The sequence below is a fragment of the Motacilla alba genome, chromosome 6 (genome assembly GCF_015832195.1).
Source record: "Motacilla alba alba isolate MOTALB_02 chromosome 6, Motacilla_alba_V1.0_pri, whole genome shotgun sequence".
In the NCBI taxonomy this organism is placed as follows: Eukaryota; Metazoa; Chordata; class Aves; order Passeriformes; family Motacillidae; genus Motacilla; species Motacilla alba.
In genome coordinates this window covers 7609300-7635236 of record NC_052021.1, presented here as the reverse complement: position 1 = coordinate 7635236, position 25937 = coordinate 7609300, and the positions used below count along the sequence as shown (strand labels likewise).

General features: G+C 41.3%; 1 protein-coding gene across 4 annotated transcripts in view; it reads left to right on the top strand.

The window, feature by feature from the left end:
* PHYHIPL (phytanoyl-CoA 2-hydroxylase interacting protein like) overlaps nt 1-25937 on the top strand; it is a 123935-nt gene that overhangs the window by 85529 nt on the left and 12469 nt on the right. Inside the window, exon 1 of one of the 4 annotated variants that reach the window (XM_038140038.1) lies at nt 6826-7171. The exons of the other annotated variants lie outside the window; for them this stretch is intronic. Coding sequence (XP_037995966.1) covers nt 7066-7171 — 106 coding nt within the window. The 5' untranslated portion in view covers nt 6826-7065. Of the gene's footprint in view, nt 1-6825; nt 7172-25937 lie in introns of those variants that run through there. 4 annotated transcript variants of the gene reach the window in all.

Genomic DNA, 25937 nt, shown 5'->3' with positions numbered 1-25937 from the left:
GATTGTTGTGGTACAAAAGCAGTGACATCAACCTAGATCCCATCTTCTGTGCTTATGCAAAATGCTTATAGCTCTACAGTTATAAGAAAATGAGATCAGTAGATGACACTGAGGAACTAATCACTTAGCCTTTCTTCATTATTTTATTAATGTACATTCTTTTTGGCTATCTGAAGAGTTTTGGTTATCCAGTGAAAGGGTGTAGTATTGTTAGGAAAATCTCATTCACAGGATCAGTTGAGAGAGTTTCAGAAAAGGCTTTTTGGAAAGAGGAAGGGCAGCAGGGGGAACATGAGAGGATACTGTAATGAAATACCAGCAGAAATGTGTCTTGTTTTAATGAAAATGGGAAACACTGAAGAGAGAATGGGTCACTGTGGGCTACTTAAACAAGTAAAACTAAAATATGAACCGTGCTAGAAACAGAAAACTGGAGGGTCACCAAAACAGGGTTTTACATTCCAAGTTTAGTACACAGGAGAGAAACAGGGACAGCATGAGGATACCATGAAACAGCTGCCAAGAGGTTAAAAATAATAGGAAAAGACTGTGTTATAACTCTTGAAGGCACAATAACACAAAATTACTTGACCAAGAAAATATTAATTGTAATTAATTTGTAATAAGGGGATAAATTTTGAGATCAGTTCCTATCCTCCCTAAGACTAATTGGACTTTTGCCATGAAGTTTATTGGGAAGGAGATTAAAAAATGGCTTGCTTAAGAAATCATTGATGTAATTATGAACTGCTGGGAAAAAGTAACTAAGAAATACATAATTAAATATCATCACTTGAACAAATGCATCTGAGGTGTCCCTTCAGATATTTAAAGAGCTGATGGAACAGCTAGTTGCTAAAAAATCCCACAGAGAATTGAGGAAGTATCAGGAGACTAATAAAGTGTCAGCATGCCAGAAGTCTTTAAAAACTGAATTAAGAGTAACTATGGAAACTATTGTCCTATGGGCATGGCTCCAAATTGAAACAAATACTATAAATAGTGAAGCTGAAGGGGGAAATATATTTACATGGGGGCGAATAGTGTAAGGAGACCCTGATACAGCCCAGGTGTACTGCAGCAAACCAAGGCAGGCCAAGTAGAATGTTTATCCTCCACATCTTTTACGATGAAGCCAGAAGATTAGCAGAGGACAGAACAGCAGCAAGACTTTACAAAGATATTTGATGCTGTGCCACATTATATCTTAGGGAAATTACTGAAACAAGTCAGCTGGGGCTAAAATTCACTTAAAGGTATCAAAGCTGGCCACTGAACTGTAGACAGAAACTAAATCTGAATAGCAGTCAGCATGGCCAAGGATAAGCAGACAGTAGTATCCTTTAAAGGTCAAGATATGGTCCAATATCTGGAGGATAAAGCATTAATTAAATGTGAAAGTGGTTACAAAAGTTGGGAGACTGATTTACAGCACAGCGGAGAGAGGTTCAGATTGTTCTCTAAGGTTACTCTGGATCTCATAAAGGGAGGCTAAACTTAAAATGAAATTAATAAGTGATAATGCTAAGCACTAACAGCACTTTGTGCCCATTAAGGAACAAATAAATTTTATTAACTACAAATACATTTTTTTGCATATGAAAGAATGTGTATTTCTTAGATGCTTATTCAGACTGCATAATCAGAAAACTGAAATTCAGAAAGCAGCACCATCAATAGCATTAATAAAATGATAATTTGCTTGATATCTTTCTTGTTCTGAGAGGAATATTCTCTCTAAATTGTTTATATTGCTTAGATTAGGTTGAGGTTTGCACACCCAACTGGTACCATCAGAGGGCTCTATACTCTGAAGTTTTCCTTATGAATGAGGATGGTGTGGCAGTAGGGGGTGTTAAGGAATGAAGGGTAGGACAGCAGGGCATTTCTGTGATTGTCCTGGGTCAGACCAAGGACTTAGCCAGGATAGTGCAGTGGCTGAAAATGGGTATTTACAGAAGATGAAGGGCACGACAAGCACATATAACAGTCTCCTATAACTCTTTCCTGGACTCTATTGGTTTTCAGCTTAGGGCTCAGTCACTCTCAGCTCAGTCACTTGTGGTTTTAGTAACTCTAAATTATTCCTTTTGCATGAACTTTTCCACCCTTCCCTTGAATGAACAAAAATTTCTAGCACTGGCACTGTGTTTTAGCCTTCTAACAGTAACATTCATTGCAGGAAGGACACATACCATGTCCCTTCGTTTGGTCTGGAGCTGCTGCTATTAACTGCAATTGACACCCTCTAACTCCTGTATTGGGAGACTTGGCAGAGTCAGACTCTGGCCATCCCATTTGTTCCACTTGTGCTTTAGCAAATTTCTATCTTATATGCCCTCGGTTATCTTTTCTATGGACAGATTATCTTTTTATTCAAGTTGTAGACTAGTTTTGCCTACACTGGAGCCATTTTTCCAGATTCACGAGTAGATTCCCTGGAATCAGAAGTCACAAGATTGCCTCAGAATTGTATCTTTGAGGTTTCAAATTATGCTTTCTGGCCTTGCAAGAGAAGCCTGAATGCATAAACTGAATTCAGTTGCTGCAATGAAGCCCTCTGAACAGGGAAGGAGAGACATTTTGAGATGTTTGAGCCACTGCAGGCACCTCACCAGAGAGTTCCCAGTTGTGGGGCTTCCCAGCATCTCAAACAATGCTGAAGCAGAAAACAGTAGGCAGAGACATTTCCAGGAGAGCTGGAGCCTCACTGCTGGACTTGGTGTCAGGGCACCTGGCCATGGGTGCTACCTTTGCAAAAAGAGGGAAAGAGACTCACTCTAGAGCTAAGAACAAACACTGCTGCTCTGCCTTGGATTTTCCTAGAGAGTAAAAGGGGGACCTCTGCCATCATCCTCATTGTTTGAGCACTTGAGGAGGTTCTTGCTTTGTTATCTGAGGAAAAACAAAGAGGTTCCTGGTTAGATACTGTACCCAGTGCTCTAAATTGTCATACAGCAATGTGTGTCTCAGCAGGATGAGGTGTCACGCCGCACATTAATTCTACGGAGTCATGGCTTTCACTTAGGGTCTTCAGTTTTGGAGTGGGTTTTTTGTCTTTCTGTCACCAGTCTGTGGATTTTACTTCAGTTCTATGGTGTTTCAATAATATTTTGCACACAATCCTTTTTCAAGTGTGTGCCTTTGTAAACTTGAAACTGTTGACATGTCCATTAAAGACAGAGAATGACTGCAGAATTGCAAAGAATTTATTTCCATGAAACTTCAGGAGTTAGTTGCTAAGTTTAGCCAGTGTATCTTTTAGGACTGATCCTCAATACTGATTTTCATCCTTCTTTCTATCTGTCCTTTAATATTTTGCTTTTCTCATCAAAAGTGACATATTATTAGGAGGAAAATAATCCCAAAATGCTGTCTTTAATTCCTCACTGGTTTTTCTTTCCTGTCTGTAGCCTTTTTGCCTTCTGCTTGCACGGTCCTCTGAGCAATAACACAAGTCATTTTTTATTCCCGAGTGGGAAGGCAGAGCTGGAACTCTGAGTCTTGCTGAGGTCTGAGAAAGGGGGTTTCTGTGATAACTTGCAGATAAAAACCTGCTACAATGAAATACAAAAGACTTTTCAAATAGTGAGAATGGGGTTGCCTAGCTCTGTGCCGCGTTCTGCTGCTAATGCTCAGCAGTTTTCCCAAAACAGGGTGCAACACAGCTGGGGCTGAACTTTGTAATTGTGTGGGGGGGAGGAAAGGAATACACAGGAATTTTCCCCTTGCTTTATGGCATGAATGAGGTTGTGCCATTTAGGAAAGAAGCCACATACCTCTCCAGCTGGCTGGCAGCCTCTCTGCCTTTCTGCTGTAGAGTGGTAACCCTGCAGCAAGATCTTGCTGACCTACCTGGGGCACTGTGAATGCCAGGCTGAGGCAGGAGAGCTGAGATTGTTGAACCTTGCCGGGCAAGAGCTGTGTGACAGAGCTCACGTTTCCAGGTGTGTGCATCACGCTAGAAAATGCTGCTTCGCTCTCCTTGTGTGAGGTTACTGGAATAACAGACACGTTGTTGTTGAACTGTGGAAGTTGGTAAGATTCTGTTTCTCTAAAGGTTGGAAGTCTGAGAGGTTGCTGTTGTGGTAAATTCTTTGCAAGCTTTTGCAGTTTTAAGCACATGACCCTCTGCTGTCTGTAACGTTGTGCTGCCATTGGCAGACTTTCCATTACATAATGTTGACCCATATTTGTGATATATGACATTTTTTGCTAAACACTGTCAGGGGTAATCTGTCACAGAATAAACTTTCTGATTATATGCTGAGACTGTCATCCTTTAGCACAAACACCACTTGTGCCTCAGACAATTATATTCCTTGTTAAGACAAGCAGAGTATAGTTCTCTCAGGTGAAAAAAACACCATGAGAGCATCGTGTGCTCTGAGACTGAAATACCTAGGACTAAATTCATTGCCAAGTGATTGCATGGAATCACATCTGGGAGGAATTTGAGCTTTAAAAAAATGTTGATCCCTTGCCCAGGTGATGGGAGTGGTGATAGGCTGAAGGAAGCACGCAGCCTGAAGTGTGACTCTGCAAAATACTGTCTCAGGCAGGTCTAGCTTTAGAAAAGCACAGCTATGGGAAAGGTTTGTCTGCTCTGCACTTACACTGAAGTCTGCTGGTATTTGGAGAGTTAATCAGTCTTTTCTTAAAAAAAAAATGTAATGGTGTGGAGAAAGAAAGAGAGAGAGCTCAGGGGTTATTGCTACAAGGTAGCTGAGAAATGAGAGGCCTTTGAGGAATGGGAACACCCCCAATCTGTCTGCTTTCAGAGGTATGCAAAATCCATCTGTTCTTAAAAACCTGATTTCAGTTGCATAGAATAAGAAGTAGAGGAGAGAAAGGTGTATAAAATAGAGGCAGAGAGAATAAATTGAGAATTCTCTCAGTATTCAGGAACAGTGTCTGTTTCAAATGGACTTTATTTAATGTTATAGCAAAGTAACAAGATTGTGTGAGCTGCTGAAGTGTCTGCCACGTTGTGGAAGGGAATGAATGTGGAACATAAGGCTGAGAGTCTGAATACACCATCTTCAGGGAAAGAAATTTTCCAGCCTTACGTAGGAGATGCCTGTGTGCTAAGAACAGTTGCAATATCAAGGAGAAAGGTTTTGATTCAGCACAGGGAATTAATGCTTGTCAGAGACAAAATTAAAACCTGATGAATGCAGTCTCACCCACTTTAATTTCTTCCCTTTCTGATTCTAAATTTGTCCTCATTCTGTCTGTGCATTCATTCATATATTCCTCTCCCTTCCCACCTCCCCATTGACTCACACTCTCCCTTCCTGTTATTACTTCCTTTTCATTTTCTCTTCCTTTAGGTTCCCTTCCCACTCATTCCATTTCTCCTCTGCCTGACCCCTCTGCACACACTTTCCATTATGATGAAAAAACATCAGAGAAATAAAGAGCAGGGAGAAAAAAAAAAAAAAAAAGAAAAGATGAACAAGAAAGAAGGGGGGGTGTAAAGAGTGCACAGCCTCAGAAGGGTGCTCAGCATTGCTCTCTCTTACCAGGATGTACTACAGATTTTTGAAGGTGTCAGAGGAATCCAGGCTCCTAAAAACTATTCCTTGTTTCTGGGCTGAAGCACTTGGCCGTGGCTTTGTGAAAGGCAATGCCAGAGTTCATTTTCTGAGATTAGTGTCCCTGGAGACCATCATAAAGAATGGAAGGATCCCAAAGTCCGGTGTTAGTGGGATGACAGACATCCAGCTGTGCATGGGGCTTGCTACTGTGCCAGATCAGTGAGGGAGGACACTGGGTGGTCTTGGGACTGCAGAAAGAGAAATGGGAGCTTTAGGGACTCCCTGGACTTGCTGTCACACAATGCTGACCAAGCAACCTCATGGCCTCAGTCTTGATGGGAGCCTGCATGTAACAAACTGCTGTTTCTCAAAGCAACCACTGTTGACCAATGGCTAAACAGTGTCAATTTTATTTTGGTGAAACAACAAACCCGTGCCAGGAATGCTTGTTGTAACGTGTGGTAGGAAATAGGCTCGAACCCCTTTGTCTAGAAACTGATGGTCCCATCCCAGCATGGTGAGCTTGATCCCAAAGTCAGTCTGTGACCTGCAGAAAGCAGTGCACTCCTGCAGCCCGAGGTCCTGAGGCTGCTCCTTTTTCCAGCCTGCAGGCCTGTGGTGGGGAGAGAGCCAAGCTGTCACACCTGGTGATGGCTCAGTGCTACACAAGTTTAATTTATTATCTTATTACTTTTTAAATTTTCTCCTTTTCTGGCCCCGTTCTTCTTCCTGAAGCTGGGAGCTGATAAATAAGTACTTACCAAAAAAGCCTGATAGGAATGGCACCACTACCATGTGGATTATTTCTCCTTCCCTCAAAAAGAACAGGTCTGAAGTGTACAGAGCAAACAGCCAGAAATGGCTATCAGAAATTCCCTTACCCTCTCTTGAAAGCAATAACCTCCTGCCAGCTTTTCTAGGTTTATCAACCTAAACCTAATATTTCTTTCTGCAAATTCTTGCATAATCAGGAAGGACCAGAGTGGACGGCAGAGCCCTTGCAGCTGGGTGTGATTGCACAGCGCGGTCATGGTGGGCTGTGCGCTTAGGGAACGGCAAGTCGCTAACTGTGGCTTGGGGATGGTTTTGCCTTGGGGGACTCGGTCAGGTTACGGAGTAACCTCGAAACAAGGCACGCCGCGGCGGTGGGCAGCTGTGCTCGAGGCAGGCCGGCTGGAACCCGGACCGGCCCTTCGCAGGGCCTGACCCGGAGGGGTTGGACTCGCCGGGAGCTTCCCGTGGAAGCGCGGCTGCCGTTACGTAAGGAGCGGAGGGGGAAGGGACGGCTCCGAGGCGGCGGCCGCGGCCCCTTTAAACGCGGATCCCGGGGCGCGCCGGCCGCCCGCCTCGCTGCTGCCCCCTCCCCGGCTCGCTGCGGCGACAAATCCGCTCCTCGCCCGCCTCCTCCGCCGAGCGCTCGCAGCCGAGCCGGGCGGCGCCGGGAAGCGCTGCCGCGCGGCTCTGCACCGGAGCCGGCCAGCCCCAGCCCCCGGCCAAGCCACAGCAGGCAGCGGCGAGGGGCGCGATGGAGGCTCCGCGCCTGGCGCACACCATGAGCAGCCCCACGAGCCCCTGCGAGGAGGTGATCAAGAACCTCAGCCTGGAGGCGATTCAGCTCTGCGATAGGGACGGTAAGCCCGGGCTCGGCGCGGCTAATCCCTGCAGACGTAAGATGCTGCTGCCCTCATGGATGCTAATGCAAATTAATCCGCGCGTCGTATGGTCCTTTGTTATCCCCCATGAATTTGTAGGTGCAAGTGTTCCCCACCCCTCCCGCCGCTGCCGCCACCCTCCTGCCATTGAGAACAAAAGAAGAAGAGAAGGTTGCACCTTGCTGGAGGGAAGGGAGGGAAAACCGCCGCTCCCTAAGCCGTGCCTGGCGTTGCGGTGCGATTACCCCGGGCAAGCCTGATGCACAACCCTGCCCCTGCCAGGAATGGACGCTGGGGCTTGTTCTAGGAGAGGCAGCAACGGGCGCCACAGCCTGAGCTGCGGAGAGTCCGGGGCTAGGGATGGAGTAGCGGCCCTGCTGGGGATTTGTTGCCCGCGGTCTCCAAAGTCCTTTGTATTACAGGGCAATTCCCGTGCCTCAGGTAGACGGGCGGATGTGCCGGCTGGCGTGGGCGAGCGGCCAGACTTGTTGCCGGTCCCTCGTGAGAGCCGTGAGGCGGCGAGCGGACCGAGCCCGGGGCTCGCAAGATGGGGCGCGGGGGGAGACCGAGAGGGAGGCGGTTCAGCACCGCGGACAGCACCGCGCCGGCGGGCCCGGGCTCGCCGAGCCCCGAGCCGAGCCCTGCGCCGAGCCGCGCCTGGCGCGGGAGACCGCAGCGCCCTGGGGACCGCGGCTGTCAGTCCGTCCGCCCGTCTGTTCCCCGGCAGGCAGGCGAAGTTTGGTTTCACAGTAGCAGGCGCGGGTGTTAAAGGTTGTCTGTGTTGAAGCAAGCAGATAAATGTCAGGTGGTGACGGGGGACAGCCAAAACAAGTGTACGTGCTCGAAGCGACGCTGACGGCTGACTAGGGGAGAAGAGAGACATGTCGTTTGTACCCAACTGTGACTGACAAAACTAAACCGACTCACTGGCTGTCAAAAAACGTACTAATATTTTTCTCGTAGAGTGGCATATCATTTGTTCTCATCTATCAGATAATTTCTATCTTGTCGTTTCACATCGAATTATTAAAAATAACTTCTCATTCTTGGATGCAAAATGTGCTTTGGGTGTGGAATTTATTACCTAGTAAATGTACTAAGGAATGGGGATACTGTATCAGTGATTGGTACGGCTGAATTAATGAAACTATTTCCTTGTGGTGAGCATATTTTTGGAGCATAACTGTTAAAGCTGATGGCTATAGAGGGAGTCAGGCCAGTTTTCTCTGTTATTTTTTACAAATTGGGATTAAATACTTCACTTTTGTGATGACCTAAGCAGACTCCAACATTTAAGAACCAGAATTTTTGTAAGCTCTTTTTTTTTCTTGTAATGTTAAAAAAAAAAAAAAGATAAGGCATTGAAAAGTCTCCGTTATTATTTTATCAGTATCAGGTTTTTTATCAGTATTATTTTTATAGTTACATTAGAAATGCTTTGCTTTTTTTTCTTTTCATGTTGAAATTAAGATATATGCACTTCCATCCATTCATGTCTTACTCATTGTCACAGGAAACTGAACTATGTTTATAGTAGTGGAGATTACACTGGGTTTTTCGTTAAAACACTTTTTCGCATATATTCCATTGAATGAATAGTAGGTATAATTAAAAATAGGTAAATTATGCAATCTTTCATATCTGTGTACCCTAAGTAATTGTAGTGAAGTAGTCCGTGTTAATCGTGACAAACTCTATTTGGATCAACATACAATAGCAAAGGACTGCTTGTTTCCTATGGATTAATGTCATAAAGAGAAGCAAATGGAAAAATGTAGTATTTTTTGATCAGTTCCTTTTTGGTTAGACTTCACTGGAAAACAACAACTTTCCTGTGGATGTGGCTTTCCAAACTAACCTTCATCAAGCAAGCTGCCATCATCCAGGGCTATTCCTCAATGCACGTCTGAATTTCCACAGGAGGTGCCCGTATTGGGGATGGCAGGGAGACAACTCAGTGCCTCAGTTGGCACAGGGCTGCTCTTGAGCATACTCCAATATTTCCTACAGGTGGCACTTATGCATCAAAAAGCTTGTTTTAATAGAAACACTAAACAAGGAAGCAAAGGTTAGGGCTTTCGTCTTTGAGATAAGCATACAAATGTACATTTAGATCCCTGAGTGTGCACATGGGTACATTTGAACTTCAAATACTTGCCATTTATTTTAGGGCTGAAAAGGGTGATGTTCTTAAGGTGATTGGCATCATTGAGGTTCAACAAAGTCTTGTGATAAATAGCAATGTATTACACATAGTAAATTATAATTATGCTAGATTTTCATATTCTGAAAATGACCTTGGTCTTGAAGCTGTAGTAACTGTAAAGACAGCCAGTGAAACCATAACATTATACATCCAACTATGACAAATTCTGCAATGCACTTAGTTGGAATTGCAAGCAGTGCTGCAGTAAAAACAAAAGCAGTAATGGAAAATTTATGTAGAGGGCAAATTATTTTTCTTGTTTTCTAAGATGAGAGGATTAATATTGAAATGTTTTGTATTCAGCAAACTGGGTTATACCTTCTGTGAAGGTATATACAGGAGCCACAAATCTAGAAATTTGAATAAGCAATTAATAGTATCATGGCAGTTCATCTTTTTTGGGATTTTTTTCCTGGGTTTCTTTCTGTGTTTTTTTTTGCAGGCATTGTAATCTCTCTTAATCACAGCAATTTAAAAACTTACAAATGTTAAATAAGAGATAAGAAATATGTGCACTTTGGATTTTTTTTTAGATAAAAACTGATAAGATTTGGTTCAAAGTGAATGCAACATTATAAAGCCAGTTTTGAGCTGTTATTTTCAAAGGCATCTTGCATAATTTGCTCTTGTTCTTTTACATGGGTCCAATAGCACAGCTCAGTCTGATGCACAGTGTCACGTGTGGCTCCTCAGAACTGTCTTGAACTCCTTCTGTGTATAGGAAAAAGTGTAGCATTTGTTATTTTTCTTTGCCGTATTTGAACATTGTAGCCATACTTCTGTATGCTTAGGCCAGGAATGAATGTTTAATCAGCGCTGAACATTCTGGTGACCTTTTTATAAAATTTGTATTTGCCTTACCTGGGGATTAAACCTTGAGTAGATGAACGGATGTGTTTTGTGTCGTGAGCATGCCAGTGCTACAGAAATATGGCTGATGTCACAAAGTCTTGGGGAAAAGCGAGCTTTGCACAGGCTTGGTGGAACAGTCTTGGATGTCAGCAGCTGAATTTCCTGCAGCTCCTCTGTGGCTGTGCCGTGCTCCCCCTACAGATGACGCACTGTGGCTGTGGGTCCCACCGGGCTGAGAGTGTGACACCATCATCCGCTCCCCTGCCCTTCGTTGGCATAGACAGAGGGACAGCAGATGACACCTATCCAAATGACACCTGTCAAAAGGCAGAAAGGAGAGCAGCACAGAAACAAACCTGCAAAGAGGATGCTGCAACTTGGGGCACAGAGACGAGGGAGTGAGGCAAGAAAACTGGCCCTGGAGGTGCTAACAGACTAGAGGCAGTGGCTGGTCAAGGGCAGAAGAACAGGAAAGACTTGCAAGATGGGGATTAAGTTAAATGGGAATTGGACAAAATAACCCAGAATGGAAAAAGAATATAAGGGAGTAAGGAAGGCAATCTAAGTTCAGGCAGTATGCTCAGGGAAGCAAAGCTGGGGGGAAAAAAGTGAGGGAATGTTCACCCTGAATAATTTGAAGAATGAGGAGGTACAAGAGGGGCATTACTGGGCAGTTTGGACCACAGAACTCGGGCATAAAGGAATGGAACTTGGGCTTGCTGAGCAGAGAGACTGGGACTGAAAGGACAGCCTTAGGAATGAAGAACAGGACTTTTGAAGTATGACTGGGGAAGAAGAAACAAGGGGAACAGGAAGAAGTTCAAGGAACAGGGCAGAAGAGGCCGTGCTTTGGTGTGACTGCCAGAGAAGGGTCAATGAGCATCAGTGCATGACATCTTCCAAAGCCACACACGACCCCAAGATGACAAACTCTCCTTGTTCATTTGCCAGCAGAGAGGGGTGCCATGGAGTACTCAGAGTCAATGGCTGCTGCTCACTTCTGTGACAGTAGGACTTTGGAGGGCTTTGAAGGGAACATCAAACACATTAAGTAATTTTCCTGTGCCTTAGTTTTCCATGTGTAAAATGGAAGCATACCGCTGCCTCCCCTCACAGCAATGTTTTCAAAATAAACTAATGAATGTTTGTTAATCAGACAGACGCTGTAGTAGCCTGGAAAACCCATGAGGTGCATGGAAAAACCCATGATGAAATTCATAATTTTTTCTTCAGAGAAGAATATGAATAATGTGTAGCAAATAAGTCCTGGGACTACACATTGAACAAAAGCAACTAGCTGTTACAAGAAAAATAGTTCATTATGCACGCACTATTCATTATGTATGCTGAATGAATCAGAATTTATGTGGAAAAATTAGTATGTAATCATGCAGTTAAAGGCTATATCATAATCTAAACAAAGTGTCCAATGTAAGGTTATTCAAGTATGCTTCATTCTGGTAATTTCTAACCATTGATAGCTTGAACTATACAATCTCACTAATGTGCTTTTACACTTTGCCTTCATATATTTGAAGATAGTATTTAGGCATGAGGATCAGAGCTGGAGCTGGTGTCTTGGCCGGTTTCAATCAATTTCATCACCTTCCAAACACTTGGCACCATCACAACTGTTTAGTCTACAAGGCTTGTATAAAAACATTACATCATATAAGCTAAGATGTCATTTCTGGTTTATGTAAACAGCTTGCATCTTTGGCTCCTCATGTTATTTGAGCATGTCCCATGTTTTCTGATTTATTTCAGGACTTTATTACCATGCTGGATTTATTGGAGGATTCAGAAATATTTTTCTGGAGTTCATTAATTGTGGTTTGCATTGCCATATTGTGTACACATTCACCTTTCAAACAGAAGGGATAAAATGGCATCATCCAGTCTCTGGATGCAATCTTCAAATCCCCTTTTTGGCATTATGGAGCAGTATCACTGCTGTTTCTGAAATGTCATCATGTATGTCTGAGAGATGGGAAAAAATCAAATATCTAGGTAGACACCCACATGAGGGATGACTGGGAGATCCAAACTTCGCAGTAATTCTTACTGTCCTGAATCTTTGTTGTTGAGTAGTTGTTTGTTATTTTTAAAAACTATACACTTCTGAGCACAGCTCACATTTTCTGTATGCAGCATAATAGAGAGAAGTGCTTGTATTTGTGATATTTTGATAGGACACAAAACTCGGAGTTATGCTTATTGTTGGTTTGTTCCTCTCCCCAGCTGCAAATTTGGAGATTTAAATTCACTCATATATTTCTTCCATAATTTTATGTCTAACCTGGCTGAACTTGAACATTGTGATTTTTGATTTATTTTTTTTTTTTTGGTGACAAATGATAATTCTGCTTCAGGTAGGAGTTAAAATCTAGTGCATCACTTCAAAAGCTCTCTTGCTGCAAAAAAATACGAATTAATGTTTTAGCTTTACATTCTTGCCAGAGACTAAGATTTCACCTATTCCTCATTGTTTGAACAGAAAGATATAAATGGAGCTGAGCAACAAGTCTTATTGAATGATCTTTATGGTTGTGGAAGAGAAGAAAACTAATGATTTGCCTATGTCTTCCACTTCAGCAAGTATTTCATCCTGTCTTGGTTTATATCATGAGTAATGATGTCACCGAGCAGCAAGGCTTTGCTGGAAACTGGCTATTCAACATCCTGGTGTCAAGAAATGTAGTCATCCAAATTCTTCCTTTATATTAATGAATTTTTAGGGTTATTTTCCTTCCTTCTTCCTTCTCATCTTCTTTTAGAGCTTCATGATGCCCAAACCTACATTATTGATTATGAGCTATTTTGTCTGGCAATGACCAAGTTATATATTATAAGCTATTTATGTTTTGCCTGCCATTCTATTTCTTCTCCTTTTCATTCAATTATTCTTTACTGCAACTCTATGAGATCCTTTATAAAGCTACTGAAATGCTTGATGTGTAATTATGCTAGATTCACCTAAAGAACCGCTGTTCTTTCCCAGTGCAGATATTGCTGGGTTGAAACTCAAACATATAATATAGCTTTTGTAGTTAATCTCTAGTCAATTTTATACTTAAAGCATTTTAATCATCATTGTCTCCTGTGTATGTTCCTTCTTCTTTGTGTTTGTTTCAGATTAGATATCCCAGATGCATTCTTTTATTTGTTCTATAACAGAATGCACTGTGGCACTTCCTGCCTATGCTTGTAAGCCATCTTGTGCTTGCAGCTCCTTCTGTTTAATATTGTCTGCAAAACAAAAATGTGATCTCTCTTTAGATCATTCACAAAGATACAAAGCTGGAACCAGCCACAGGCTCTATGGTAGCACAGTGGGCACGTGAGCTCCTTACTTGTTTTTCCATATGTCAGCCTCACCCCTGCCAGCCCTGCAGATCAGTAGCTCTCAGTGAGTACAATGGCAGGAGGAATCATTTAGGGGAGAGAAATTCTAACCCCTCCAGCATCTGAGAAGCAGTCCCCCAGAAGAAGCTGAGCCCATCCCTCACTTAAAATTTCATATATCTTCTGCAAATCTCAAGGACTAAGATTTTTTATTGAGGAAGAGTTAAGCCATTACTAGCTAATTAATCTCTTTCAACTTTCATCTTAAACTAGGTTTTTCTATTTTACTAGCAATTTTCTTCTGAGCCTACTAATCTGGTGGCTCTACCACCTCTTGTGAGAAGTGTTCTGAGCTCATGTTTCCAAATTCCTGCCATTCTGCCTGTATGATCTAGGTGTGAGTACATCCAGAAGGCCAATTCAGTATTTCCAACAGCTTTCCAGCGAGGTTCCTGGTTCCAGGGCCATCGTCTCTAGAACAGGCAGAGTATCCCTTCTGTAATGTGAGGTGTGTTGAGGAAAGACTCTATCATATTCTTATTTAGATTTCTCTAGTATTTCATCATTGATTTTTGAATGGGTTCTAGTCAGGCATTGTTGTGTTCTGTTGTCTCCAAAGCCTTGCTGAAGCCTGTCTTCCTGACCTTAGTTTTTCGTTCTGGAACTTCTCTGCCTGATTAATTTTCAATTTTTTCCCCTGGAATCTAGAAAGATCTGCTTGTTTACCCATTCCTTGTAATTTCCTGCATCTTTTATTGTTCATGGCTTCTGAACAGCAGGTTTCAAGGCTCTCCCTATTCTGAACAAGGTAGTTTTCAATCCCCTTTGCACTGCTGAAGTAGTGGTGGTATCTTCCACCCTGACTGAGGAGATAATCTTTAAAAACCCTCCCAGTCTGAGTTTTTCTTAGACCTCTCAGGATAGTAGGTACATCTTCTGTTCTGCCAGCATGCATGGCCTTTCGTGCTTTTTGTGACCTGAAGGCTATATTTAATTCTGGCTGAACACAAGCTTAAACTATGTCTTCTGTTCTCTTTTGACAGAATTTTTCAGCATTTTTCTTGCAGACCACTTTCTTTAAAAAATTGTAAACATATCTGGAGAAACAGTACTAACACTTCCAGTACAGGATATGTGTATAAAATATGTCACTGCTATAGAAAAGTATGAACAAAGACAGTGTTTAGGCAGTTGGAACTAAAGAAAACTGCTCCAGGATCACTTTGTGTGATTTCTTCACTAGACTTTGTTCCACTGTGGAGCATTCTTTACTTGACCTTGAAATGTTTTCCTTCAGCACAGAAGATTTGCTTAGGAATTCATTGTAGCGTTTGTAACTGAATCAGTTTTCACAGTGGTGTTTGTAGTCAAATCATTAGTCAGTTTTGTTTTATTGTTCTCAGAGCATTCTTGTTTGGTTTCTGCTTGAATGAACAAGGTGTTTTGCATGGATGTTTCCAAAAGCAATGATTAGCTGTACTGTTTTCATAACCTAACAAGTGCTCCTCTGAGTCTTGACAGGTGTAGCTGCTGCCAAGAATGGGAAGCCTTAAAACAAATTTGGTGTTGCTCTTTCATTCCTGCAGAGTGACAGAAAGTATTATCAGGGTTGCACTCTTAGTTCCAAGTGTAGTGGAGTCTGGAGTTTATTTCTTCGATATTGGAGAGAGTCATTCCCAGCTGGCAGCTCTAGGAGAAGCACAGTTGAAGGAAATGCAGTATTAACCTTTGTATATCCAAGCACACTTGTTAGGAGAATTTTGTTGGGTTTGCAATGATCTGAAGCATCCCATAAATTTCATTCCTGAGCTGTTCCATTGGCTTCAGTAAGACTTTGTGTAAAAACCAATTTGCATTCATAATGTGGCATGATTAGGATCTTACAAGTGCTGTATTTTCCTAGTCTTTGGTGTGTGTGTTCTAGCTTATTTCATACAGATAGGCATCTCATTTGGAGTTTTTCTCTATAGGTTGCAGTTTGTCTGGATTTATTCTGTCTTTTTTAATAAGATAGATTTATATACTTGTTTATATATTTAACCTGTATTTATAATCTGCATTTAACTTCTGGCTAGAAATAACATTTTTAAAAGATTATTCTGAGCATTTTTTTACAGTTCATTTCTATGTGTACTCATAGTCAAAAACATTTGGACTTCAAAATAAGCAGGATAAAAAGATGTTAGAAGGCTCTTTCAGTCTTGACCAGCTGTAAGTTCTAGTGTACAAGTATCTGTGGAGTGACTCATGCTGTGTTGTTGTTCTTTTTAATGCAACTTATGTAAAAGGGAAATTATATGTGGGTTTATATAAAGGAAGGGATAAAATTAAAAACAGGGCATGCAGCAGATTGTATTTTCTAATGCTAATAAGAAACATCTTCCATGTGACAACATAAGGTAAATACTATGTACTTACACTTTCGTGATGAACTTTACGCTGGGAACTTAATATAGATGTTGAGTAGAAAGCATGTGATTTTCAGTTTTGTTTCTGATGAACTTCCAGCCTTTACACTTCCAGTGTAATTCAAAGACATATTTCTAATCACAGGAACTGAAAAGCCCCTCAGGCTGCTGACTGATTCCAGTAGATCACAGGGAACTGATGTCCCTTTGTGTGGAACATACTGAAATTTTCGGTGTGCTGTGATGACACAGCTACCACCTTACTCCTTATGAAAGGACAGGTTTGGGCAGTAAGACTTCTCTTGGCAATTATTGGGATTGTCTCACCTCTGCCCATGTGTAGAGGTTGCTTTCTTTCCCCCATAGAGGGAGGCACTGGTACAATTCTTTGTTTGCTCTGTCTGTGAACAGCTCTGTGCCATGCTTTGGGACCCTGACACAAAGAATATGTCACTTCTGTATTTCTCTTTGTCACTGTTTAGGTAGCATGGAGTTCTTAAATCATACTTGATATCCAGGGATCTGAGTAGAGCAGCCTTTCTAGAGCATGAGAGTTGAATTTCAGGTGTTGTGGCACATCGGTAGCCAGGTGGCCCAGCATGGCTTGTGTGGCAGGAACATATCTGGTACTCTGTGCTTTCTCATAACTAGAAAAGTGCAGGGAAGACAGAACCATAACCTCCATGTATAGTGATTCTCCTCTTTCTATTTTTGTATATTCTGCAATGCTCAGCTGGTTTCTGTGTTGCTTCCTTGAGCAGACCATCAGGGAGTCTCCTAGGCTGCCTGGTGGGGCTGTGAGCCCTAGTGCAAGCGTGCAGTGCTGGAGATGGAAGCCAGAGAGGGAAACTAAATCCTCCAGTGTATCTCAGTATGCTTATTAGATTAGTTCATATAGTAGGGAGTGGGAACTGGAAAGCATTCCTTGAGTTGCTTTTAAATGGTCTAAATCCAAAAGATGAAAAACTAATCTAAATATGAATTCTTTTTAAGTACCATACCCAAGGGAACTTGTTTGGCATTGTGAATTTGTAGAAGGTTGTGCAGCTATTCCTCTGTAGCTAATCAATTTTTGTCCTGTCATGATCATGATTGGTGCCATTGTTGCAGTCCAATGGCTGTTGATAGCCTGCATAATAAAACTACAGAGAAATTTATAATGGGAACTATTGTAAGTATCCAACTGAGCTGGGCTTTTTTTAAAGAGCAATTTGAGAGTTATTGAGGACCATGTATTTGAATCTGATGTTTTTAGAATTGTTGTGGGTTTCTTTTAACTTAATTACATCAAAACTTCGCTTTGAGTTTTCTCTTCTTCATTAGACAATTTTCATTAGATAACCTACAGGAGAGTTCTGTCACAAATGCCATCAGGACAGGAAGCTGATGAGCTACAGCTGAGACTTTTAATAAATATGCACAGTCAGTATGCTGTACTGTGTCTGAATGAGGGTGAATTCCAGTGTGGCGAAGACTGCTGAAAGATTTCTTTTGGCTACAATATTCATAACTGTGTCATCTCTATATTCTAGTAACAGTGAAAAGCTTGACCTCATTGTAGCCTTCCTCTTGATAAGGAGTTTTTAGCAGGATCCTCTCATTTCTGCATGCTTGCCTGCCTTAAAGAAACTGGCAGCAACCTAAGTTATCTGTGAGCTCTCTGCTCTTGTCGGAGGCTCAAAAGTTAGGAACAGTCAACCAGTGGCAGACCTTCATCTAAAGGCCTTGGCAATGTTTAGTTTCCCTAGGAAACCAGATAAAAATGAAACAGAACAACTCCTGCCAAAAAAAGGACTCTCACAAACCCTAAATCCTTTATTTGTTAGGGCCTGAGAGAAAGTCTGAAACAGGCATACAATTCTGAAACGTGCATACAATTTAAATGTAAAATAGAACAGTACGAGTTACAAAGTAGAAGTTCCTGAACTATTGTGAATATGTAATGCATTTCAAATCACAGCTAAAAAGCACAAACTAGTGTAAACCAGAGCCAAATCCCATTCCTTACAAGAGATGTGTGTGAAAAGCACACAGCAATTGCCAGTGCGCTGAAGTAAAGAAATGCTCATTCATGCTGCAGGCTGCCAGGGTATCCAGAGAGTTACAAAAGCCCACTCATGCTGAGCACCCTACTTTCCCAAGGAAAATGCTTAGTAAAACTATGTTCCCCAGCCTTGAGTTCTCTCTGCTGCCCTTCAAGTGGCGAGTTTTGCCTTTCTGTCTGGGCTTCCCTTTGTTGAAAGGAAGTGGATTTTAAATGAAAAATCCTTTTGTGATCAAGGCGCTCGCAGTTTCAGGGAAGCTGGCAGGTCACGTTAAAGCTCACGTGAATACGAGGCTGCCTCATCTTGCTGGATTTGAACTCACATGACTCAACTTGAAGTAGAGAACACGGTTTTGGTTTGGATGAAGACACAGCTGCAATAAATGGCACAAGTCGTTGCCAGCCAAAGAATGAGGTAAACCAATATGAATGAGGTTCACAGTAATAAACTAAAATGGAACTGTTTGTCTCTCTCCTTTGTTCAGTGACATGTGGAAGCACAAATCATGAAAGGCCAGTCACTTCTCTAATACACAGTTAATATTAAAAGAAATGGAAAACTAAGGGCAATGCTTTGCCTCAATTACACTGTTAGCTGAAGAGCGGTGGAGCAATTAGGCCAGTGACCCAGAGCAGTGTAACTTGGATCGGAATCTGGCCCCAAGCAACTTGTCTGGGGTCACACAGTCAGTGCCTTCATCTGAGATCTGTTTTCCTTTGTTGTTAGTCCTGGAGACATAGGCAGTCCCACAGTCTCGGACACAGCTGTACATTTTATTCGCCAGAAGAGACAAACCTCATGCCATTAAAGGCTTTGTATCCCTTCCTGCTCCAAAATCTGCCCCTTTAGGAATCAACAGGGTGGGAGTCTGTTGAAAAATTTTATTCCCAGTTTTCAGCAGAACAGCACTGCGATAGCATCCTTACAAAAATATGCCACAAAATGGGCCTGAGTGCAGTCAGAAGCATGGTCAGAATTTCACACTGGATAGATAATAATGGAGATCTGATAGCACAAACTTCTGCTAAATGAATGAAGTGCATATGACAGGTTGATCTGGGAGAGATTTTGTGGTAGTTTCTGGCATACTTGTTTTCCAAGTCTGGAATTCTGTATAACTGAAGGTATGCATTATATTCAAATTCCAGTTGTATATGTAAGGACTGTAAATCAATTTTAATTTTTAAATGGCATTTAAATTAAGGAAGATGGTGGTTTAGACCTTTTACATCCCTTGTTACCTTCTTTCCCTTTCAGCAACTGAGAAATGCACATTTTAATTAAAATTTGTTTTTCAAATGTATCTTGTAGCCAACACATGCTGAGATGAGCCACTTACTGCCCCTTTACTGCAAGCTTGCTGTGCTGAACAAAATGGGAGTGTTTAATTAGGAGGAAATACTGTGGTGGCTTAGTGTTTGTGGCCAGCAATAATAATGTTCTTTTTGGTTTCAAGAAGACAGAATTGCCCTTGCCTGGCTCTGGTGGCAGAGCCATAAAAACCAATGGTTTGCCAGTAGATTTTTTTTTTTTTTTTTTTTTTTTGTGTACTGCAACTCTCCTTTCACAGAAGGCCACAGAGAAGTTTGTTTAGCTTTACATGACAAGGTACAGTAAAAATGAAGCCATGTTTAGTAAAAGCAGGCTGAGAACCTTATAGGGAACTGAGTATAAATTGTTTTGCATGCAGGAGTCACTCAGCAGCCAGGATGAGGAGGAGCAAATGATGGATGATGGTGACATTCACACTCAGTCTCAGCTTGTCTGGCCAATTCAGGTTGTTTGGTTTTGGATTCATGGGTCATAAAAGGAGATCCCAGCACTCTCAGCTCTCTACCCATGGTAGTAGGGTCAAAGGATCTCAGTAGATCTCCATATCTTGGATACAAGGGAGAGTAGTCATGATAGCATGGATGGCAGTTTGATCTTCTAGCCTAAGTGGTTTTTCAGTCTTACAGGTTTCCTAGTTAAGAAAAATGTACCTACATGATTATTTACAACCTTTCAGTTGCATATTTCCATCTGAAAATTAAAGTCTTCCTTTTTAATATTTTCCCCATTTATTTTTAACCCAGTGAAACTAAATTTTATGTGAAGCTCTGTGTGTTTAGCTTAGCAAGCTCGACTTACTTGTGATAAAATTGCAAAAAGAAAAGAGGAAAAATTCAATAATAAAGGCCCAACCTCCAGTTTTCCTACAAATATTCTTCATAAAATATCTAGTAAGAGTAAGGGGAAGTCTAATAAAGGTAATTATATCAACAGATACTTCATCTAGTTCCATTCCAATACTCAGTCTAGAGGTTTGGCTGCTGTTGACATTCTGCAAATGTGGTTTAGTTTTGAATGACTAAGGTATAAATATTAAATACTTCCAAGATGTCAAATAACTTCAGGTTTTCAAATAAGAATTAAATCTTAGGGAAAGAATAAGGTCAGCCTTGCCAATTTAGCCATTGATATGATTTGCAGTTGGGGTTTGCGTTGTGCTTTGGGTTTGTGGATTTTGTGTACATCGTTGCAATCATGTTTTTAGAAGTTCTTGAGTAAATCAGCTTCGATTCCATTGGTTTCAATAAGACCTTTGCAAATAATTTAGCTATTCCTGAAGATGTTACTAATCATTACTTAAATTTTTGTTTCAAGTAAGGATAGGTCACAAATCAAAGGAAGAATTGTTGCTGATTTAGACCATTTGGCTGATAGCAACAGAGGAAAATGTACAGTGATATATCTGATTTTTCTGTATGGTAATAGCAAGAGAGGAAACAATTATTTTGAGGAATTAGTTTAATGATGCAATTAAATGCACTATTTATTTAAAATTAAATTACAGTTATTAAATAATTTATCTATAATTGAAGTTAGCAAGTTATAAATTCATTCAAGTTTAAATGGTCCTGAGATATGTGATCCTACCTGTGCTTTCAGAAGAAATATTGTGGGGATAAATGATGTATTTGACACAGAAATTCAGAAAAATTACGTTGAAAAGATAATCCCTTTTAAAGGATTAGTCCAAAGGATGTTTCTGAGTCAGTGACATGTAGATTTTTTTGCTAAGGAGTTCAGAAATTGGCTACAGTGTAAAATGTACTATTTATCCCCATGATTTTTCTTTTTTCTCTGGCAGAAATCTTGCAAATTGCTGTTGCATCATGAGAATCTGTCAAATTGGCAAATGTAATTTAGGAAATTATTATAAAGGGTAGCTTCAGTGAGCTCTTAGCTTCTCTGACCTCCCTCTCTAGTCTCTGAAAAGAATTAGATTCCTCCAGGGCCAGGTTAAATGTGAGAGCTACCTGTAGGTACTCAGATTACCCCATCTAGGAAACTGCCTCTATTTACTGGATGCAGAGCGAGCCTGAGGAGGCTCACTGCCCAAGGAGGATGGGTTTTGTCAGGATTTTTGTCTTTCTTAGCATAAGAAAAGTATGAGCTGTTTCCACAGTAGTCTGGAAAAATTCATATATATATATATGTGTGTGTGTGTGTGTGTAAACAAATTAATGTATATATTTTAGGTACATCATGTGAAAATTGTACCTAGACATCATTGCAAGTCATAGGCATAGAACCTTTTGGAGAACAGCCTTTGCTTTTGGATTAACAAATGCGTATTTTGTATCAAAATTATTCCAGGTGTAATTCAAGATATCTATGATCTTATCACAGGAGTGAATGTTGATGGTTTTTTTTTTCTTGTTACTGTTTCTGCTGTCATATTTAAGAAATATTTAGGTTTTATTATTATTAACTTAGAAAGAATACATATGGCCCAACAAATCCACTGTCGAGAATCTAGTATCTATGCCAAAATTTATATTCCACAGAAATGTTATAATGTGACTGTTTAATTTCTGCTTACTAATTATAGTAACCTTCTCTGTAAAGATACACCTAATTTCCTATGGAACATAATGTTGTATTCAGTGCCTGCTGAGAGAATGAGCTGGAAACCAAAGCCCTTCAGTTCTGATAGCATAACCACGTCCCAAAATCTGCCACGGTGCCTCTGTATGCTGCTGCTGGCTGTCAGGTGTGCCACCCACGCGTTGTGTATTCCCAGTGGTGTTGGTGGAACACGCAGGTTTGAGGAAAAGAAGCCCCTGCAGTCCCATCTGCTTTTGTTCAGGGGCATTTTGTTCAAATGAGCATCTGGGCTGGGGGGTGTTGGAGCACGGGGCTCCCAGGTTTCCCATGGGCACACAGGTCCCCCAGCTGCTGTGCTGCACCTCCAGCCTGCAGAGCGAGGCTGCAGGCCCCTGGTGACAGCGGGCACCAAGAAACCAGGCTTGGAGAGAGCAGGACCTGGGAACTGGGAGCCTGCACATCTCTGGCTGGCAGTGGCATGAGAGATTGGGCTGTTGCTGGTCTGAATCACGGCACCACTTGTAGAGTACATTTATCCTCCGTGTGAGAAGGAGGAAGAATCGAGTCCTTTGTAAGGAGCTGAGACAAATTTTTCAGCACAGAAACCAGGCTATCCAGAGATTGCTCAGTGCTTTGTTTATGTGGGCACTCTGTGGGGGGCAATCTCAGCTGAAGAGGATGCCTGTACTGAAGGCACATTTGTACTCCAGAGCCCAGTTGTGCTCTCTTTGGTTTGTGTGTGGAGTATTGCTGCTGAAGTCAATGTCCTAGATTAGCAGGAAACAGATAAATCAAGCTGTTAAAACCATGTAATAAGGATCTGAATGTATATGCACGTTTCAAAACCACTCAGTAAATATAGATACCCATGTTTTAGTTAAGTAATGCCTTATTCTTGAAACTATTTTAAAAATATTTTGGACTCAGTGCAAATTTCTTACTAGAAAATGCACAGCAGTAGTATCAGACAATGGGGAGGAAATAAGGAGAAGGTTTAGAGGGATTTATCCCTCTAACAGGATTTCTAGGGTCAGGCATTCTGTCTTTATCTAATTTAGGAATTAGTTTTACAAGGATACTTATTTAGAAAATATTCCTAAATATACTTATATAAGTATAAAAATCTCTATTGGGAGGTAGTTTACCAGGATTCTGGGGGGGAGGAGAGAGAGATACTTAAGAGTCTGAGACTCTTCACTCATTTTTTTGTACATGAAAAGAGGCACAAACAAAACATCAATATTACTTGTGTGGTTATGGATAAAAAATTGAGCTTTGAAATAGAGTAACTATCCTAGAGAAGTGCACTTACATAGCATAACAAATAACAGTCTTGATTCAATTTTTTTTTTATGTTGTTGCATTTGTATTTCCTCTGTGTGATTTCACTGTCTCTCTTGAGCAAGGTGTTGCTGTGAACATTGAAACATTGGTATTCAGGTTAATTATTTGCTTGGTGGGGACATATTGTCCTGGCTTTGTAATTCTGTATAGCCAGCAGTTGGACAGGGAGCCATTCATTCCTGAGCACAGGAAGAAAATAGGAGACTGTATTTTTGCTCAGTTACATTTAAAGTAGCAGCTAATATGTAATTTCCTGGCACTTCCCTGTCATTTTTGATGGGTATGCAGAATGAAGCTTTCTCCCTTCTATTGAATTTTTGAGGAAATTAAATACCTTCTCAGTAAATTGGAGAATTCACTCTCAATTACAGCACTTAAATATTGTCAGTCTATATCAGATTTCTATAACTACAATGTTTTACCTCGATAGATCTGATATATAACTTATCTATTGAAGTATCAAGACAAGGAAAGGTAGAAGCTTTTGTATTTCAGAAGGTGTAAGGGTTTCTCTGCTCATGTCATGGGAGTTCCTGTTTGTAAATGAGTTGTTCTCAGTTCTTAGCATCCACGTCTATAAGAGGATTTCTTATGTCATGGTACCTAAGACATGTGTGCTCTTAGACATTGATCCCCTCTCATCAAACATTTTTTCTTCAAAATACCATAGCTAATATCTCTCATTGTATTGAAAATGTTACCTTGAGAAAACCACATTCTGATTTCCCAGTGCATGCATTTTAAAATCTGAATAAGGTGAGATTTTTTTTTTAAAATGTGATTTATATTATAAAATTCTTTTTGGCCTTTAATGTGTTTGTTACATGTGCTGTTGGTACCTGTCTATCTATCTATATATATATATATATAAACCTAATCTTTCAGGGTGTCAGGAATTGCTTCTCATCCTCATCTACACACATTCACATATTTTGATTTTCAGGTATCTTCCCAGAATGTATTAATCTAGCATTAGCTTTTAATTGTGTACTTTGTGAGTACAGTCTCGCTTATTTCTGGCTCATGAGCCTGAGTCACGTTTCCCTCATCACATTCCTAGGTTTTCATGGAGCTGACAGCTTACAGAAGTAACTGCAGGAGTTAATGTCTTGTGTGTATTCCCAGACACTACACCCAGCACTTGGTGCACCCTCTCCTGCATGACAGCTGCTGATGAGTGAAATTATGTCAGTGTAGGGGAATATTGTGGTGGCACACAGGATGTTGTGGTCACCACGGTTCCACTGACTTTCCTCCCAGTCACTGCTTGTGGGATATCATCAGGGCTTCCCCGTGCTTTTGTCTTTCCCAATTCATTCAGTGGCTTCTGGATGTCTCACTCACCACAAAAAAAATTGCAGCAACCCAGAGGCTGCTTTGAGGTGCTTGAATGCAGACAGACATGGTTTGGGTGAATGGAACAATCACCACTGAGTCTGGGCTTTCTTTTTTGTAGCAAACTTTCAGTCCTGGGGCAAAGGCCATGTTAGATGGAGGTTCTTCAGGAGCTCGGCATGTTAGGTGTGCTTAGATTTCTTTGTGGTCTTTATACTTCCCCTAAAATATGTGTGTTGTATCACCTAGTGTTCTGTCTAAGCACTACCCTGCTCCTAACCCAACACCATGGGTTTCCAGATCTCAAAGATGTTGGAGCAGCAATGTTGGGGCCCTGCTGGGATAGCCTTGGTGTGCCTTTTCCAGCTCCAGTTTTCCTGAAGCTGTAGGCTCTTTGACTCTTTCAACCCTAACCCTAAAAATTACCTGGAGATTTTCTGCTTGACATTTACTTACAGCTATTTATTAATTTCAAAAGCAAAGAAATTAAAAGGAATGGGAGCGCAGATATCTGAAGATGTGTGCCAGATATTAATACCAAGAAGTGCACAGAAATTAATATCTATTTCCAGAAGCACTTTTGCTCTTTGCCACTGGTGATCTCCAAAATGTTTCTTTCTCTCTGTTACTTTTTGTCAATGGTCATTACTGCTTTGCACGTGTCCTGAGGCTGAAACCACCTTGGCCCTTTGTAACATGGCTCAGGCCCTGGGTATGGAATACAGAAGCTCATTTTTAGGCAAATAATTTGCACATTGAGCTATTGTGGATTTATGGCTCGGATTCCTGGCTGCGTGTCTGTTCAGGATGTTACACGGCGTTCAGTGTGCTGGGGTCTCAGTCTGTCCAGCTCTGAGAACCTCAGCAGCCACACTCCATCCTCCACTTAAACACAGAGCCTCGCTCTTGGAAGAGCCGATCGTATGAAGCCTTTTCAGCGTACCTGCCAGAGCTTTCAGTCATCTTTCAAATACAAATTGCTTGCAAAAGAAAGCAGTGCCATTTTCTCCCTGCTGGCTTTCTGAAATGTCATGTTGGGAAAAGCACTTACCACGTCTTTCATATGAAGAGAAAGCTTTCAGTAATGACTGGTGTTTCTGAGTGTGTTGCAGCCAGTGCAGCTGTTGAAAATGTCACTGTGTATGGCACAAATAAGGGGGCATTTCGAGCAAGACCATGCACTAACTGATTTTGGTATTAGTTGGAAAAAAAAAAAAGGCAATAGAATGTTTGAAGAATAGACAACCTTTTGGATGTAAATGCATAGAATAAGACAAAAATTAAAAATAGTTTTATTAGTTCTTGAAGTCATCAGTAAAAATACATTATTCACAATA